General features: G+C 42.4%; 1 protein-coding gene across 7 annotated transcripts in view; it reads left to right on the top strand.

Moving 5' to 3' along the window:
* The window catches only part of sned1 (sushi, nidogen and EGF-like domains 1), a 76,389-nt gene that overhangs the window by 50,457 nt on the left and 7,572 nt on the right, over positions 1-18,360 (top strand). For 5 of the 7 annotated variants that reach the window (XM_061824984.1, XM_061824981.1, XM_061824980.1 and 2 more), the window contains 16 exons: positions 266-313; positions 390-500; positions 5,246-5,338; positions 5,741-5,875; positions 6,944-7,063; positions 7,780-7,896; positions 8,141-8,284; positions 10,143-10,316; positions 11,594-11,707; positions 12,530-12,643; positions 13,998-14,111; positions 14,235-14,351; positions 16,180-16,473; positions 16,919-17,108; positions 17,358-17,470; positions 17,688-17,966. In XM_061824984.1, the coding sequence (XP_061680968.1) occupies positions 266-313; positions 390-500; positions 5,246-5,338; positions 5,741-5,875; positions 6,944-7,063; positions 7,780-7,896; positions 8,141-8,284; positions 10,143-10,316; positions 11,594-11,707; positions 12,530-12,643; positions 13,998-14,111; positions 14,235-14,351; positions 16,180-16,473; positions 16,919-17,108; positions 17,358-17,470; positions 17,688-17,966 (2,277 nt within the window). Of the gene's footprint in view, positions 1-265; positions 314-389; positions 501-5,245; positions 5,339-5,740; positions 5,876-6,943; positions 7,064-7,779; positions 7,897-8,140; positions 8,285-10,142; positions 10,317-11,593; positions 11,708-12,529; positions 12,644-13,997; positions 14,112-14,234; positions 14,352-16,179; positions 16,474-16,918; positions 17,109-17,357; positions 17,471-17,687; positions 17,967-18,360 lie in introns of those variants that run through there. The other 2 variants (XM_061824985.1, XM_061824986.1) reach the window with 2 other exon arrangements.

Here is an 18,360-nt window from a genome sequence, read left to right as displayed (position 1 = left end):
AACCTACCTGGGTAGCAAGAGACGTTCCTGCCCTTGGTCAGATTCTGTTTGGGTGTAGAATGTTCATTTGTGAAAAATGTTGAAAAATGGTTAGACTTGGTTGAGAAATATGGGAAAATGGGCATAATAATAATAATAATGAAGTGCATTTTTTGCAGTAAAGAATAATGTGTGAATACTCTAGTGAAAATAAACAGAACTGGAAAATGGATGGATGTCTGTACTGCAATAGAATAATAATTTTTTTTTCCTTCCCTCCTCACAGAGCTAATGGAGCTCCAGCTCAATTCCACTCAGTCGGAAAACCAAACAGGTGCGAGGCTTAGCCGCCGCGTTTGTTTTGTGTTTTGTTTTAGTCGTCACTTCTGTGTTTTGTTTTTCGTCGGCAGGCCCGTGCCAACACGGCGACTGCGACAAAAACAGAACCTGCCAACCGGACGCCGAGACCGGAACGCGCCGCTGCTCATGCGCGCCCGGTTACTACGGCGACACGTGCCAAGGTAAGTGTGTCTGCATCCGGACCGGTAGCTCCCGCCCCAGGAATTTGGATCCCTGCCTGGAAGGAGCTCGAGTGTTGATGTATTATTGGAATTATCAAAGCAGACACGTTTTAGTCCAACCTGGGGATTAGCGGGGCTGCTTGATGTTCCTGTAAATATTTTTTTTATGGAGCGCTCTTTTATGAGTTTACCAACAAAAGAGGAAGTGCTTTGTCTTGACACCCAAATGTTTTTTATGAGGGCATACCGTGGAAATATGTAGCGACTTGTTCCTCTGGAACACAGCCAGGACAACATGATTTGCACCAAAACAACAGTTTTTACAGCATAAGGGTGTATTAGTATGGGGATAAAGTGATATGAAAAAAAATGTTATCAGGGGAAAAAATTTTTTCATGAGAATAATGAAATGAAATTTTTTTCGAGAATATTTTTTTTCTTTTTTTGGGAAAAAAAAGATTAGCATGATGAAAATAAAGATATTTTTCCAAAATAAAGTAATTTTTGGGGAGAGAAAAAAATATGGCACATTATGCGAATAAAGATGTAGGGTTTTTTTTCTAGAATAAAGTTACATTTTTCGAGAAAAAATTTCTATGATGAGAATAAAGCTATTTTGTAGTACAGTATTCGTCATGTGGAGTCAAAAAAAATGCAGTGTCCAGACAATAGCAATATCGTTTTTCTGGAATTTGTGTGGCTAAACAACCATTATGTATGACATCAAAAAAGGCCTCTTTCATGAAAGGGAAATATTTTTAGAGATTAAATCTTTATGTATTTATTTGTTTTTAGGGGGGAAAAAACAATACATTTGAATGGCTACAGCAATAAAGTCTTATTTTTTTAAGACTTGATTTGCATTTTTTAAGAATAAAATTTAGTATATTTATCAAATAAATTCATAAAAATAATCTCATTTTACAGAATAAAGTTTTCATGAATGAACTAGTTAAATTGTGGTGAATTATATTTCAGGAAAATTGCCAACTTTTTCAAAAATGAAGTTAGATTGCTGAGAAAAATATTAATATAACAGATTTTTTGGGGGTGGATCAAGTCATATTTTTATCCTAAAATGGCATAATATTACAACAATAAAGGGGGATTTTTGTCAGACAACAGTTTTTCCAAAGCATCATTCTACAAGAAAATATTACTCTTCACGTTTATTCTTCATTCATTCTAACCGGGGGGGAATTTCAGGTCCTGTAAATATTTTGTTTTATGGAGCATTTTTTACGAGTTTACCAACAAAAGAGGAAGCGCTTTGTCTAGACGCTCAAATGTTTCTTTATGAGGAGATGCCGCACGCAAGTATTCAGCTCGTTGCTTCCTACCGCAGAAATATGCGGCTACTTACTTAATCCTCTGAAACGCGGCCAGGACGACACGCTCAGCACCAAAGTTGCATTTTTTTTTTTTTGGTCAACAGAAAAACAAATACTTAATAACGTTGTTAGACATAAGACGTCATGTTATGAGAGCAACGACTAGAATTAAGTATGATTTTATTTATTTATTTATTTATTTTTTTTTAAAGAGTCTCAAGTTATTCATTGTATATTTTTAGATGACATGGTATTTAAAAAAACTTGTTAGCATAGTTCTAGTTTATGAAGTTATATATGACCCATTGACCCTTATCCTAAGTGGGTTCGATCCCGCCCCACCTGTGGGGAGTTTGCATGTTCTCCCTGTGCCTGCATGGGTTTTCTCTGGCCACCCCGGTTTCCTCCCACATCCCAAAAACATGCAACATTAATTGGACACTAAATTGCCCATAGGTGTGATTGTGATTGCGGCTGTTTGTCTCGATGTGCTCTGCGATTGGCTGGCGACCAGTTCAGGGTGTACCCCGCCTCCGGCCCGTTGACAGCTGGGATAGGCTCCAACACTCCCTATGACCCTCGTGAGGATAAGCGGCAGAGAAAATGGATGGATGGCTGTTTTATACTGTGGCGGAATGTTAACACGGGTTCCAAAGCAAATTTAGGTGACAAAATGATGAAATATGTTTTGCCACATGTGGTTTGAATCCAAATTTCCATCCATCCATCCATCCATCCATTTTCTTTGCTGCTTATCCTCACGTCTATCATGGGGAGTGCCGGAGCCTATCCCAGCTGTCAAGGGGCAGGAGGCGGGGTACACCCTGAACTTGTTGCCAGCCAATCGCAGGTTAAAATTTTTGCTCTTTAGGTAGTCTTTTGGCTATTGTGCTATCATGTAATTGCATATTGACAAAAGTCGTGATCTGTAAAGCTCTTGTTTTATCTCTTTAATTTGAGCTATGCCTGAATGTGGTTTGATGAAAATATTATATTTTTTTCCACCTTGATACAGGTTTAGTTTGACCTTGAGCAATCTCTTTCAGGTCGAAGTCAATTGCCAACAGAAAAATGAAAATAAAACATCAGCGATGAGTTCACCCACTTTGAAGAAAATTGGGTGGTAATTGCGTGCGTTCGACCGTGCTCTGAACTTAAATTTCTACTCTAACCTTGACCTTTGACCTTTTAGTTAAAAACATGAATATCAAGTGTTTCTGAGTTGATTTGTGGCGGTGAAAAAAAAATAATGGAAACGCAGCAGCATTTCATTTCTTGAAAGCTCTTTATAGTGTCGGAGCTCCAGCAAAACAGCATGCAGCTAGTCACCCCCGAGTTCAACTAAGCGTCTCCTAAATATTTCCCAAAGCTTTGCTTGGAACGACGAGTGGAAAAAAAAAAAATAGCAAGCGGGACACCGGGGAGTGCCTGATGGCTTCAAAGGTAGCCAATGAAAGAGCACGTCGTGCTAATGAAGCATCCGCTAATGGGCCCCAGGGTCCTCGCCACATCGGCTCCGTATCACGAGAGGAATTCCACTTCAAAGGCCCAGGCATTTTTCTTTTGCGTGATATGGCCGCTTCCTCCGCCTCGACGCTCAAATTAGGACGCGCAGGGTAAACAACATCTTTTGGCCCTGGGGTGACTGGTAGTAATAACTCCAGAATGGAGAAATTGCGTGTGAATGCCGAGCCGGCGCTGAAATGCGGCGGGATTCACTCGGTTGTTGAAATGTAAGAAACGGGACTCGGACTCGGAATGGTCGTAGGCGGTCGAGAATTGTGGAAGGAAGAGGTCGTTGTGTCAAAATATGGCTTCGTTTGGGAATTTTACTGGGAATTGAGGGGAACGCGATCAGGAGCTGGACAGTTTGATGCTGGGAATGCTTGGAATCGGTCACGAAATGTGCAAGGAGGAGTTCAATATACAGGTATCATATTTCTCGATTCATTTGGGAATGTTTTAATAGATCATGTGCAATATTGGAAAATGTGGGAATTTGGGAAATCGGATAAGATTGAGTGGAACTATGACAATTTGTCACGAAATGTGGAAATGCGTTGGCCTCACAGTTCTGAGGTCCCGGGTTCAATCCCGGACCCGCCTGTGTGGAGTTTGCATGTTCTCCCCGTGCCTGCGTGGGTTTTCTCCAGGCACTCCGGTTTCCTCCCACATCCCAAAAACTCAATTTAACACTAAATTGCCCCTAGGTGTGATAGTGAGTGTGACTGTTATGTCTCGATGTGCCCTGTGATTGGCTGGCAACCAGTTCAGGGTGTGCCCTGCCTCCTGCCTGTTGACAGCTGGGATAGGCTCTGGCACTTGCCACGACCCTTGTGAGGATAAGCGGCACAGACAATGGATAGATGGATGGATGGATCCCAAAAACATGAAACATTAATTGGACACTCTAAATTGCCCCTAGGTGTGATTGTGAGTGCGGCTGCTTGTCTCGATGTGCCCTGCGATTGGCTGGCGACCAGTTCAGGGTGTGCCCCACCCCCTGCCTGTTTTGATAGCTCCAGCACTCCTCGTGACCTTTGTGAGGATAGGTGGCTAAGAAAATGGATGCATGGATGTGGAAAGAAGTAACTATGTACAGTAAAATGTTTTCATTTGGGAGTTTTACAGTAAAAATTTAGAGGTGTCATAAATAGTTTTCAAGATGTCTTGAATGAGTTGAACGTTTTGAATTTGAGCCGGTTTGCGGAAGAAGGAGAAAGACGTGTAAAATATCTCTCAATTTGGGAATTTTATTGTAAAAATGTGGGAATTTGGAGAATTAATGTCCCAAATAAACCAAACTGCTTGAATGATTGAAGAAATGTGGGAGGAGGAGGTTATTATGGCAAAAGTCTGGATGAAGTTAGGAATGCTGTCATGGGAAATGGAAACTGTGGGATTGGGGAGAATGATAAAATAGTTCACAAGAAGTCCAGGATGTGCTGTTTTGGAATCACTTGACCACGTTGTCAAATGTGGAAGGATGACTTGGATTTGGAACGCGTCTCCGTTCGTTTCAATGGGATTCTTTGGATGGCAAAATGGAGAATTTTTCTGGACGTCCCAAAGTGGGAAGTTGGAATGGTTTGATGTACTTGAAAAGTATGCAACCACTAGAATGTAAAAAGAAAATGGCCAAAATAATAAGTGGGTTTTTTTTGGGGGGGGTGCAGACTAACACGTGTGTGAATGCTCTTCAGCGTTCGCAGAATAATAGGTCACATGACGGCTAATCAATAACAAGATGAAAGGCGCTCGGTATCCGCTACACATGGTCGCCATTCATTCTCCATTCCGGTCCTGCGGCCTGCCTTTTGTTTACATTTGGATCGGCACCCAAAAAGCAACTCGCTGACTTTTGCCGTCCGTGCGTGTGTGTGTGTGTGTGTGTGTGTGTGTGCGTGAGCGCAGAGGAATGCCTGTGCCAAAATGGCGGCGTCTGCGTGGACGGCAACGGGACCTGCCAATGTCCCGCCTCCTATACGGGACTCTACTGCCAGTTTGGTAAGTCTGGAGCTTTTTTTTTAAACGCCTATTTATCATTCATAAGGCCATGAAGTCATGAAAGCAAAGAGAATACAGTAAAAATGTTGTGTATTCAAACACCAAAATGTTCAACCGAACCATTTCATCAAACAAAGTTCTGCATCTTAACGCTAACGTGCAATATAAAACACCAAAGACGGACTATACGGAAATTGGCGGGGATGTTACCGTAATTATAAACCTTCAAAAAACTGCTAGATTATCACAAAGAGCAGGATCACGTACTTCACTGCAACTTTTCCAGTAGAGCTCAGCGCTTGCTGGCGTGTTCTGTGGCACAGCTCGGTACTACAATGAAGACGCAACATCTGGAAAGCCAAAAGTGTACCATCCTCGTGTTTACTTGTGGTTTGTGTTCAGAGGTGACGCAGATGCCGTGCAGCAACAATCGTCCGTGTCCCGACGGGGGTCCGTGTTTGGAGTACAGGGGCGCCTACCTGTGCACGTGTCAGACCAGCCTCGGAGAACTGGACCAGAGGGACATTTACCCTTATGGTAAGAGCTTAACCGTGGCCACAAAGACATTTAAAAATGTACTTCTACTAAGATGCGGGGTTTAATATTCATCCATCCGTCCATTTTCTTTGCCGCTTATCCTCACGAGGGTCACGGGGAGTGCTGGACCCAATCCCAGCTGTCAGTGAACAGGCGGCAGGGTAGACCCTGAACTGGTTGCCAGCCAATCGTAGGGTACATTGAGACAAAATGCCGCGCTCACAATCCCACCGAGGGGCAATTTAGAGTGTCCAATTAATGTTGCATGTTTTTGGGATGCGGGAGTGCCCGGAAAAAACCCACGTAGGCACGGAGTGAACATGCAAACTCCACACAGGTGGGGCCGGAATTGAACCTGGGTTCTCAGAACTGTGAGGCCAACGCTTTACCAGTTGATCCACCGTGTTGCCGGGGTTTAATATGTTATACAGAATATTCTTATATTATATTCTAAAACTGATTGGACGCCAGTGTAAGGATTAGTTATACGCTCTGAACGCTTTGTTCTGATCACAACCCGAGCCGCAGCTTTTTAATGCTCTTTTGGGGGAGCCCAGTCAGAAGACCATTACAATAGTCAAGTCTATTTGAGATAAAAGCATGGATGGGCTTCTTCTGGTCTGCTTGATACATGTAAGCCTTCACTCTAAATATGTTCTTAAGATGTTAAAAGGTAGTTTTAGTGATTGATTTGATCCGACTGTTGAAGTTCAGATCAGAATCCATCTGAACATCAAGGTTTCGGACTTGGTGTTCGCTTTTTAAAGAGAGCGAGTATTTTCAAGATTAATATTTTTAGAATAATGTTCTATGTGTTTGGCCGGCATCCAGTTCAGGGTGCACCCCGCCTCCTGCCCGATGATAGTCTCTAGCACTCCCACGACCCTTATGTGGTTAAGTGGCTCTAAAAATGGATGGATGTTCTATGTTTTGAAATAAAGTTCTATTTTTCCAGAAAGAAAAAGGTTAATGTTATAGCAATTTCTTTTTACGTACGCTGCTGTTAAATTCTATGTAAACGAAACGTGACGGAAAGAACACAGTCAAGTGTCGCTTTGTGTTTTCCAGTACAGCCCCGATCGGTCTGCGACTCCACCCCGTGTCTCAACGGCGGCTACTGCTACGAGCGCGACGGCGGATACACGTGCCAGTGCTCCCACGGACACTGGGGCAAGCATTGCGAGAAAGGTAACTAGCGCCAGAGATCCTGATGAACAAGCATCCAAACTCGCGAGGACAAAATGAAAACACTCACGAGGAGCAGCCGATAGCATTCTTGACACTTTTGACAGCAAATAGCGTATCATACTAATACATAGACCTTAAGATGCATATGGAGGATAGTGACGAAATCCTCTTAAGAGAAGTATTTTTCAAAAACACTGTTCCTATGCTAAGCTAAGCACGTCCTAATATTTAGTACTATACAGCGGACAACTTGATGGTGTCGTGCTACACATGCCTGGCTTTGGTGCGGGCAGAGTGGGATCGATTCCCCCTCAGTGATGGTGTCGATATCTCCCCTGCAACTGACTGGCGACCAGTTCAGGGTGTAGTCCGCCTTTCGCCCCATGCTAGCCGGGTTAGGCTCCAGCTCTGCTGTGACCCTTGTGAGGATAAGCAGCTTGGATAACGAAGGAATGAAAATAGTGTGGACAACTGAACATCGAAAGTATTCCTTCCCCAAACAAAGACACACGACTTGTTGTTGCATGCAAAAGAGAGCTAACCTAAGCTAAGCTAACGTTTTCCTGATATCTGGTTTTGATGCAAGAAACGTCTCAGAGGCTTAGTCCAGATGACGTAAGACCCTCGTTAAAAGACTTGCTTTCACACGCCGTCAACGCTACGCTAAGCTAAACTCTTGCCGATTTCCCAATGGCTTTCCACGTGTATGCTTGCAGTGCGACTCAACACCTGCGCGTCCGGTCCGTGTCGCAACGGAGGCTCGTGCAAGGAGGAAGCGGGCAACTACAGATGTGTGTGTCCGTACAGGTTCACCGGGAAACACTGTGAAGTGGGTGAGTGGGGCCTCGCACACTTTTTTTATTTTATTTTTATTACAAAAATCTCACCATTTTTTGGTCGTTATGGGCTGTTGGGAAGGGGCAAGTGTTTTCAATGCTTTTTGGAATAAGGATGTAACAACACAATGTGGAGAAAGTAAACTCCTGAAAATGTTATTTACAGCGCTTCATGTTGTTTGTACATTTATTTTATTTTGCATCAGTGCACACAAAATAAAACATGTCATTTGTCATTTAGGGAAGCCCGATCCGTGCGCATCCAGTCCGTGCGTGAACGGAGGAACATGCTTCCACTACATCGGGAAGTACAAGTGTGAGTGTACGGACTCGTTCACTGGAAGACACTGCGAGGTCAGCACGGCCACTGCCAGTCATCACGAAGGTCAGCAAGACTCCAAAAAACACAATTATTTGTATTCAAATATATTAATCTGTTCAGAGAAGTACATAGCATTTTTCCGAAATTCCCAAATTAAAGTAGATGGAATGGTCGAATTTTTGTCATATAATATGGCGTTATTGTTCCAATATTGCCTTTTTTTTCTTAAAAAAAAATACATTTGCTTGTCATGTTATGACCTATAATATTCTGACTTTTTTCCTTTAATTTTTTTTTTCATCTTGACACAAAACACCTGTTTTCCACATTTTTATTTCAGTTATTCTTGCATTATAAAGATTTTTTTTTCAAGATTTCAGAAAATACAAGATTCTCATAATACCTTTTGGGTTTTTTTCATCGGTAAATTAGGTTTAAAAAAAAGTTTTTTGTGGTTAAAAAAAACAAAACAAAACATTATTTCCATAATATTATGTCTTTTGTTCCCTCAAAAGTATAACTTTTTTTGTTGAAAATTACTATTTCTTCTTTTAAGAAATACAGAATTAATTTCAGAAAACTACATTACTCCCAGAAAAACATGTTGATTTATTACCTACAAATACATAATTATTTTCATAATATTAAAGAAAATTCTCAGAAAATACACCAAAATTGGAGCAGCTCCTTTTTAAAAAAATGTTTTTGTTTTATCCTCACTAAATTTTGACATAAGTCTTGTAGTGTTACATCCCCCTCAGCCCCAAAATAGCGCAATATTCTGTTAATATTCCACTTTGAATCCATCACACTCCGCGGGGAAGGCGGTCCGATGAGCCCGGCCGGCTGTGTTCATGTCCAGCTAATCTTAGCATTGGTTGCTGCCCCGCAGCAGTGCGGTCCGATATAGAAGCGCGTCAAAGCTATTTCAAGTGGGAACCCAGGACACATGAGCGCTGACCCGGAGCTCACTTTAGCCTCCCTGTGTCTCTGTTGCCATTACGATGTCCTGGTGGCCCGATCTCACAATATACTCTCATTTTTTTTTTCATATTTAATAGCAGTGATTTAATTGCTAAATCATGTGGGGAAAAAAATAATCTGACTGCGGTCTGTCATTCGAATAGCCCAGTTGGGCTGAATAAATAAAAATACATAAATGAACAAAATGAAAATCTATTGGCCCATGGAGGTGTTGGTATCCCGCCCCATGAATTCTGCCTGTCAACAAGTGACATTTTAAATTTTTTGCATACTTTCTGTGGCGAATAGTTTCTGTTTTCTTTTATTTTTTCCAGTTTGAGTCCAGAAGAAAAAGGCCTACAACCCCAGGACAATAAAATGTTTACTAAAAAAAATATTTTCAAAAAGCTAATTATTGAAAAACAATGTCAAGATTATAGGAAAATATATAAAATATAACATTATCTTCATAAGAATAGATTTTTTTCTTGAAAAATTCCTCCATTATTTTTGTAATTATTTTTTTCTTGAATAACTACATTATTGTTCTTGGAAGACAATATTATGATTTATTTTTTTCTGCAATCAAGTTCAACAATATATTCTTGTAATATTGCCACACTTACTCCAAAATATTTTTTGGGGCAAAATATAACATTTTTCAAACAAGTCATTTTTAGTGAAAACTTTGTCGAAAAAATAAATCTAGGATTTTTTTTAATCATAAAGCGGTCTGTTTTTTAAGTAATTTATTTTTAAAAAAAATATGACGTTGTAAGATGATTGAAAGTACATTATTCTTGTGAGATTAAGACTTATTTTATTATTATTATTATAAATTATTCTCCTAATTATTGTGACTTTTGTCAAATAAATATATAGGTGAAAAGTTTCTTTAGGGTGACATTTTTGTGATGAGTCCATGCTAACAAACGCCACGTCACTGTCGACATTCCAGTTTTGGACTGCGGGCAACCCCCGCAGGTGAAGCACGCCGAGGTCCAGTTCTCGTCCACCTTGGCGGGATCGGTCGCCGTCTACCTGTGCCAGGCGGGATACGTGGCAGTGCCCAGAGCCACGCAGAGCGTCTGCGGCGTCCAGGGCGACTGGAGCCAGCCCCCCGTTTGCGAAGGTGCGTCACGACAACGCTCAAATATGGAAAGTCATTTGTGCTTTCATTCCATATCCTTCATATTCCGCTTATATCTATTTACTAGTACAATGGCAGATTTTTCATTTTTTTTTGTTGGACCTATCCTATGTTATCTGCTGAGAAACTATACTCAGGCGTAATATTACTATGTTGAAGTGAGTTGAAGGGTTTAATTTAGACAGAAGTACTGCTCTACTGCCATCTTATGGCACCTGTAGACAATTTCAAACCTTTTGGGCAGATGCTATAAGTACTAGTGTATTTTTTTTTTGTTTTGTTTGCTATTCACTGCACTCTGTCATGTTCCCATGGTTCACTCAGTGTACTAGTACATGCACCTTAAACTGGATATCAAGGATATGGGAAAAAAATGGTCGAAACAGTAAAGCCTCAGTTCTCGAATGTCCCTGTTTTCGAACAAATCGGTTTTCACGAAAATTTCGAGATTCCTGTTTTCGAACAAATCGGTTTTCACGAAAATTTCGAGATTCTTTTGCTTCTGTTTTCAAACTAAAATCGCTACTCAAACGCCCCCGACAAGACCCGGAAATAACATACTGCACGCGGCCAGAACAGCTGACCCACGACATGCTTTGTTGTGATTTCCCACACCGCCCAAAAAAACGCAGAAACAACATAATCCGCGTGGCGCAAGCATCTGACCCCCCACGACACGTTTTTGTTATTGTCTATTAGAACGCCCCCCGAAAAAAAAAAAACGTAAACGACATAACCCGCGCGGCGCAACCATCGCACTTTTGTTATTCTGCATAACGCAGCCTCTGTACACAGACGTGTCCTGGTAGTGACTGTTGTTTTTCTTCCTATCGAGGACTACCATATTAATCCCCAATCATGGCTCCAAAAAAGGCAAGTTGGTTGTTTAAAATTATTCTGCACTTTTGTTAATAAAAAAAGTTTACAAGCCTGGGGGCCGAGTCGCGACAGATACAGCAATGCACTCCCAACCTAGCGTACTCTACTACTAAAGCATTCTTTTTAAGCAAAAAAATGAATATATTTCTTGAATTATTTACTATATAAAGTATTTAAACTATACATGATTTTAAGCTAAAAAAAATGCTTTAAAAAGCCAAATTTTTTAGGCTTGGAACGCATTATTTCTTTTTCCATTCATTGTAATGGGAAACATCGATTCGGTTTTCGAACAAATCACTTCTCGAACCATTTTCTGGAACGGATTGTGGTCGAGAACCGAGGCATCACTGTAGTTTGTCCTATGCGTGTTTGTCCAGAACTCAACGAATGCTCGTCTGAGCCGTGCGTGAACGGCGGGAAGTGCCACAGCCACGGGGGTTCTTACCTCTGCAACTGTCAACACGGCTTCAGTGGGAAACAGTGTCAGACAGGTGAGTGCTTAGTTTTTGGTTTTGTTTTTAATAGGGATGCAAAGTATTTCCAAAGGTTGTTTTCTAAATACATCGTAGGTGTTGTTTAAAGAGCATTGCTGAAAATGAAGACTGGAAATTTATGCAGGGGAGATATAGCATTAGCATGGCTGTACATACACACAATTTTTCTATAAATACTCATTGGCTTCGGTCACAATAATCGGTGGTCATTTTTACAGTTGAAAAATTACAATGACAAGTTTATTAAGCCACCAAGAATCAACAAAAATCTACACTTTTGTTTTTCACCTCAAATTAAACACCTTTCATTATTTCATTTAACGTCATTTCAGTGACTGTTTTGGGCTTGTGTGCTCGGTAGTAAAATTAAATGCACATGCTGGGTGTAACTTTATAATAAAAAAGTGTTCATGCTAGTCGTGCGCATTTTTGCATTTTTGTGGCCAAAATGTTGGGGTTGTGTTGAGATAAAAGAGGTGCTAGATAGAGTGACATCCTTTTGTCATTAGAGCTCTGGTCAGCATTTGAGAGCAGAGACAATGGCTTCATTTTTTTGTTTGTGAATATGTTCACTTTACAGGGACTTTAATAACAGTGGAAAAATCCAAATATTTTTGTATTATTGAATTATGTATTCAATTTTAGAGAAAGGCTGTAACGTAAAATGTGGGAAAGGTGAAACACAACAGGTAAAAATAAATGTACAAAAAATAAAAGCTTGTGAATACTTTCCGGAGTCACCTTTACGTCATACATAAGCAAGTGTGTTGTGCTGACCTTGCTTATACTATATTTTATTTCTACTCTGGACTGTGTCAGACGTTAACGAGTGCTTGTTGGAGCCGTGCAAGAACGGCGGAACCTGCGAGAACCAGCCGGGATCGTACTTGTGTCGCTGCCCACCCGGCCTCAAAGGCCGACACTGCCAAACAGGTACACCTTCAACGCGATTCGCTGGCATTCAAAATAACCGTAATTCCCGGCCTACGCACCTGGTACATTTGTAAAGGAAATACTATTTGGTACATACGTACGCTGCAGATGTGTAAAAGCCGCAAGTGCCCACATTGAAACCCACATTCAAACACCAGATATCTACAAAGAAAGACGGTACACAAAGAGTTTAACGCTAGCGCGGTGCTAATGCTAGTGCCGACGCGCGCTCTGCGCTAGTGCTAACACTAACAGGGCCAGTTAAAATAAAACTTACCAGTAAATATCACTGAGACACGCCAGTAACACAGCAGCAACACGCGCGCACAGTGCTATCGCTAACGCAGTGCTAACAGGGCCAGTAAAAGTCACTTCCTCGGCACATATATTCCACCGGTCTCATTCGTACCTTTTCCTCTCGGGTGCCCCCTCGCGGCTGTGAGAAAAATGCACAAATTAGCTGCATCACCGCATAAACCGCAGAATTGAAAGCGCGTGAAAACAATCGTGGCTTATAGGCCGGAAATTACGGTATGTAAAAAAAGATGTCCACCACAAAAACTGTTAAAAATAGCTTACCTCTCACACTTGAGAAAAACCTCACCCAACACCAAAAAACAACAATCCCTCACATGCAAAATAAGATACTTTAACTTACCAGAACCTTACTTTGCAAAATTGCCAAAGAACTCACACACTCGCCAAAAACTGTCACACATTCAAAAACATTTCACAAGCAACAAAAACCCCACAAATGCACATAAACTCACATACACTACAGCTAACACGCTCACAAAAAAGTAACAGAACAAAGACTTTTTACACTCAAAACCTGCCACACACCAAATTATACAGAAATTTTCCCGTGATATAATAAATTTGTAATTATAATGTATAACAATGTAACTATAGAAAAGCTCTCATACATTATGATGAAATGTTCTCATTTAACAAACGAAAAATCTCTCACACAATACACTCATAAATAAACGTGCAGCCTCTCACACATAGATTAATGAGGATAAGTGGCTCAGATAATGGAAGAATGGATGGATGGATACTTTCATGCATGTGCACAGCTGTATTATGTAAAATGTATAAGGAAATATGTGTTTTAGTCGTGTGAGTGTGTGTGATTTTCAGTAGTGTGTGAGAGAGGTTTGCCAATATTTGTGCGGAAGCATTTTATTACTGTGTGTGAGACGTCATCTTTATTGATGTTCCTGATAGCATCGAACTCTTTCGAGTGGTTGTGCTCATGTTGACTGTTGTTAATGTCACAAAACACGGGCCTCAAACGTTGTCATCATCACATTGTGTGTGTGTTGTGTGTTGTGTGCGCGGGCGTGCGCAGAGCAGGACAGCTGCGAGTCCAACCCGTGTCTGAACGGGGGCGTGTGTCGCGGGTACAAGACGACGTACGCGTGCGTGTGCAAAGACGGCTTCTTCGGCGACCAGTGCCAGATGTGTAAGTGGCCTTCCCCCCCCTCCCCCCATCTCTCCTCTTCCTCCTCCTCTTCAGTCAAGTTCAGCCAGTTCATACTTTTATGGAGCAGCCTTTTTGCAAGCGTTTGCATGTGTCGCCCCCCAGTGGAGGATCCCTGCATACTACAACCGTGCGGGAGCAGGGGCGAGTGCAGGAGCGACAGGAGAGGAAATTACAACTGCGTGTGCAAAGCCGGACACACCGGGAAAGACTGTGAGAAAGGTCTGACATCTTGTTTTATCTGGTCTTTTCTTTTATTGTCTTATTTTATTTTGTTTGTTCATGTCCTGCGGCACGGTGGCTCAGCTGGAAAGCGTTGGCCTCGCAGCCCGCGTGGGTTTTCTCAGGGCACTCCGGTTTCCTCCCACTACCCCCCCCCCAAAAAAAAAAACATGCAACATTAATTGGACACTCTAAATTGCCGCTAGGTGTGATTGTGAGTGTGGCTGTTCGTCTCTATGTGCCCTGCGATTGGCTGGCGACCAGTTGAGGGTGTACCCTGCCTCCTGCCCGTTGACAGCAGGGATAGGCTCCAGCACTCCCCGTGACCCTTGTGAGGATAAGCGGCTAAGGAAATAGATGGATGGATCTTTATGTTCTTGTTTCCGTTGTATTAATATACTGTACTTGTGCTGTGTTATGTTGTTCAGACAATATGTCTAATTTCATTTTCGCTACCTCCTTCCCTACCTACTTACCTTGCTGCCTTACCCACCAAACTACTGAACTGGCTCCCAACAGTAACTACATGCTGTAGTTGCTTACCTATCTTTATTGCTACCTACCCAGCTCCCTAGATACTTACAGTACCTAGCAGGCTCTTTAGCTACTTGCCAAATTATTAACCTACGCCAAGTTACTAAACTACATAACGACCTATGTCCATATCACCACATACTGTACCTGCCTCCCTCCCTTAACCACTGACCTACGTTCCTTCAGTTTAGCTACCAATGTGGAGATTCAATTTACCTAAACTAACTAACTGCTATTTATCACATTACCTTCTTAGCCACTTATAAATTACCGTAATTTCTCAAGTATAATGCGGACCCCTAAAGTTGACCCAAAACATCAGGAAAACCCTTCAACCAATGTACAATGCGCACCACCAATTTGTTGCTACCCATATGCTCAAAATATTGGGAATTATCTGTATTTATATTTTGTTAGATTTTTACTTGTATTCTTTTTCAAATAGCATCACCATGACGCTCATATTACGTAATTTGACCTCACGTTTTTATACCCACCTGAAGCCATTGAGGCGAGCTATCATTGTTTCGGACGGCGGCGTCATCCACACGAGTGATGACACATTTCTTTTAAAAGCAGCTGCGCAACTAGTCGACATTTTTTTTGTGTTCGTTTTTTTAAACAAACTCACGGGCCGTCGTTTCTGATCTTTGGTGCAGCAGCAACAAACATGCTACGCTAACGATCGTAAAATGCAAGCTCCCCGAGGAGGTCATAGAGTTGAGGTTGGGGGCGCACATTACCATAATAAATATAAATGTGTAACATAAGACATCGAATATCATATCGAAATGTGTATATATATACCTTTTTTTAACCACTCTATGTTCCTGTATACAACTATACAATGTGATTGCATTTTTTTTTCATCCATACCTAAATATAATGCACTCTATTAACTTTTTTGAAAATATTTTGGGAAAAATTTGCGCATTATTTTTGAGAAATTACGCTAGCTACCAACCTGGAAAATGAGTTAGCAAACTACCTTACTCCCTACCTGCCTAGCTCTAGTACCTACCTAACTAGCTAACTCACTAACGAACTTACTTACTAATTACCTGAAAAAAAAAATAAAGAGTCGTGGAAAATAGTATTAGCACTAAGAGTCCAGTGTATTACCTGAAGAATACAATAAGCATGACAAAACACAGCTGATTACATAACACTGAAGAAACAAGGGTGGCTAATCATTTTTTTTTTTACGTGTGTGGATGTCAGAAACTTCCTAAACATTGTGAATGTTTCAACGGTTACCCTTGCTGCTCGTCATGTTCTTGGCAACTGTTACCAGATCTGCTGCCCCCCTCCGGCCTGCACGTGCAGCGAGTGGAGGAGAGCGAGATGGAGCTGCGCTGGGACCAGCCGGAGGCGTCGACGGCGGCCTGGCTGAGCGGCTTCGTGGTGACGTACGCGCCGCACGGCCGCGGGGGCGCCCTCAAGGTAGACTTCCTGGACCGCCAGAGGCGCCGGCACGTCCTGCGAGGCCTGGTGCCCGGCCTCCTCTACAACATCTCGACCTACTCCATCAAGCGCAACGCCAACAGCGACCACGTTAGCATGCCAGCCACCGCCCTCATACGCACCAGTCAGTGACAGACACACTCCGCGTTTTTCTCACAGTGGCTCCTGAAATGCTCTCATACTATTGAAGTACTGTACTCTCTATTGACAATTGAAATACTCTATTGAGATGCACTACTACATTCTTTTTAATTCACATTCACTTTTAAAATGCTCTCAAGCCCACTACTGAAAATAGTTTTTGTTGAATGTTTTAAATGCACTCAAAGTTTCAATTGGAATGCGCTCTCGTGGTGTACGGTAATCCTGTCAGACATTTTACCTGCGCTCTCATGTATTGTGTTTTAGTTGTGTGTGCGTCAGAGCTTCAGTTGTCCCCGTGAGAGCCCTTCAGTTGTTCGCGCGAGAGCATTTTTGAAGCGTGTGCGCGAATGACGTCCCTGACGGCCTCTTGAAACACTCCAACGATTGTTCCCACGTCGACTGAATTGTTTGCGTTCACCACCAAGGGCCTCGGCGCGTGGAACGTCTCCAAGTGTCGAACGTGTCGTCGTCTGAGGTGCGGCTGAGCTGGAGCTTCAACGTCAAGACGGCTCGCCACGCGCCCGTCAGCGGGGTGCGAGTCACGCTGACGTCCGAAGACGGCGGAGACACGCGGACGGCCCTGCTCAACGCCAGCACTAGCGAGCACACCTTCAGGTCAGACAGAGTATTCACAGAACCCTTCATTTGGTACAGAAACTAGCTAAATACAGTTTCGCTAGCTAGCTAAATTAGCTTTTAAAATTGTATTTCTCTGGAGTTATTGCTATTTTTGATGCAGTACTGTCGAGTTCCTTGTATCGAGAGGCTCTGTTTGGCCAGCATGTGCATTTTCTCACCACTAGGGAGGGCTGTTTCACAACTCTCCATGTCGTAATGTAACATCTACTGTAATTTTCTTTTCAGTTCTCTACTTCCTGCCCACATGTATACAGTAGACGTGTTGACACAAAGTGGACTCAAACCCGATGACTTCCCTTCCACAAGCCACTCTGCCGGACCCTTGCAATTTTGGACAAGTACGTTACGTTCTCGACTGAAGAGAAAATGTGCTAATCTTGAATTAAGATGTATTTCTTCAGGAACAAAAAGTGTTTTTTACTCCAAGAAAGTTGTTTTTCTCAACGATTTTCAAAATTTATGTTGATTTTATTTTATCCGGATAAGCAGGTGTATTTTTTGAGAAACAGAATAATTTTCGAAATCCAAGTTTGACTTTTATTGCGTTGCCTTCAGGGCCCCTCCCACCGCAGAACCTCTCCCTGGCCCGCGTCAGCGCCAACACCGCCGCCATCACCTGGTCCCGCCACCCCGGGCTCGTACCCGACGGCTTCGTGGTGAACGTGACGCGGGGGCTGACCACCAGGAGCCGCTTCCTGCCCAACGGCCTGCTGGGCTCGTACACCCTCCGGGAGCTGACGCCTGCTCAGCTCTACCGCCTTGCCCTCACTTCCGTCAAGAAAGTGGGACAGGAGCAGGTCCACAGCCACCCTCAGTATCTGGACTTCACCACCTGTGAGTATCACGAGTCATCCCCAAAATTTTCCACCGTCTGTGGTAGTAGCTGGTATTTCTGTCTTGCTGTTTTGTATAAACAGCACCAAAGTGGAGTCAACCCGGAATTTTGTGCTGTTGTAGGTAGTCCCTGAAATCCATTTCACACATCCTGTAAATACTAAACAATTTTCCGCCTTCTGTGGTAGTAGAAGAAGCCCTTTTCACACTTGCTTTAAATGCTGGTATTTCTGTCTCGCTGTTTTGTATAAATGGCACCAACATGGAGTCAAACCTGGAATTTTGCAGCATTGTAGGTAGTCCCTGAAATCCATTTCACACTTCCTGTAAATACTAAACAATTTTCTGCCTTCTGTGGTAGTAGCCGAAGCCGTTTTCACACTTGCTTAAAATG

This window comes from Syngnathoides biaculeatus, chromosome 7 (genome assembly GCF_019802595.1).
Source record: "Syngnathoides biaculeatus isolate LvHL_M chromosome 7, ASM1980259v1, whole genome shotgun sequence".
Taxonomy (NCBI): domain Eukaryota; kingdom Metazoa; phylum Chordata; class Actinopteri; order Syngnathiformes; family Syngnathidae; genus Syngnathoides; species Syngnathoides biaculeatus.
The sequence above is the reverse complement of the archived record's forward strand: the minus strand, read 5'-3'. Positions and strand labels throughout refer to the sequence as shown.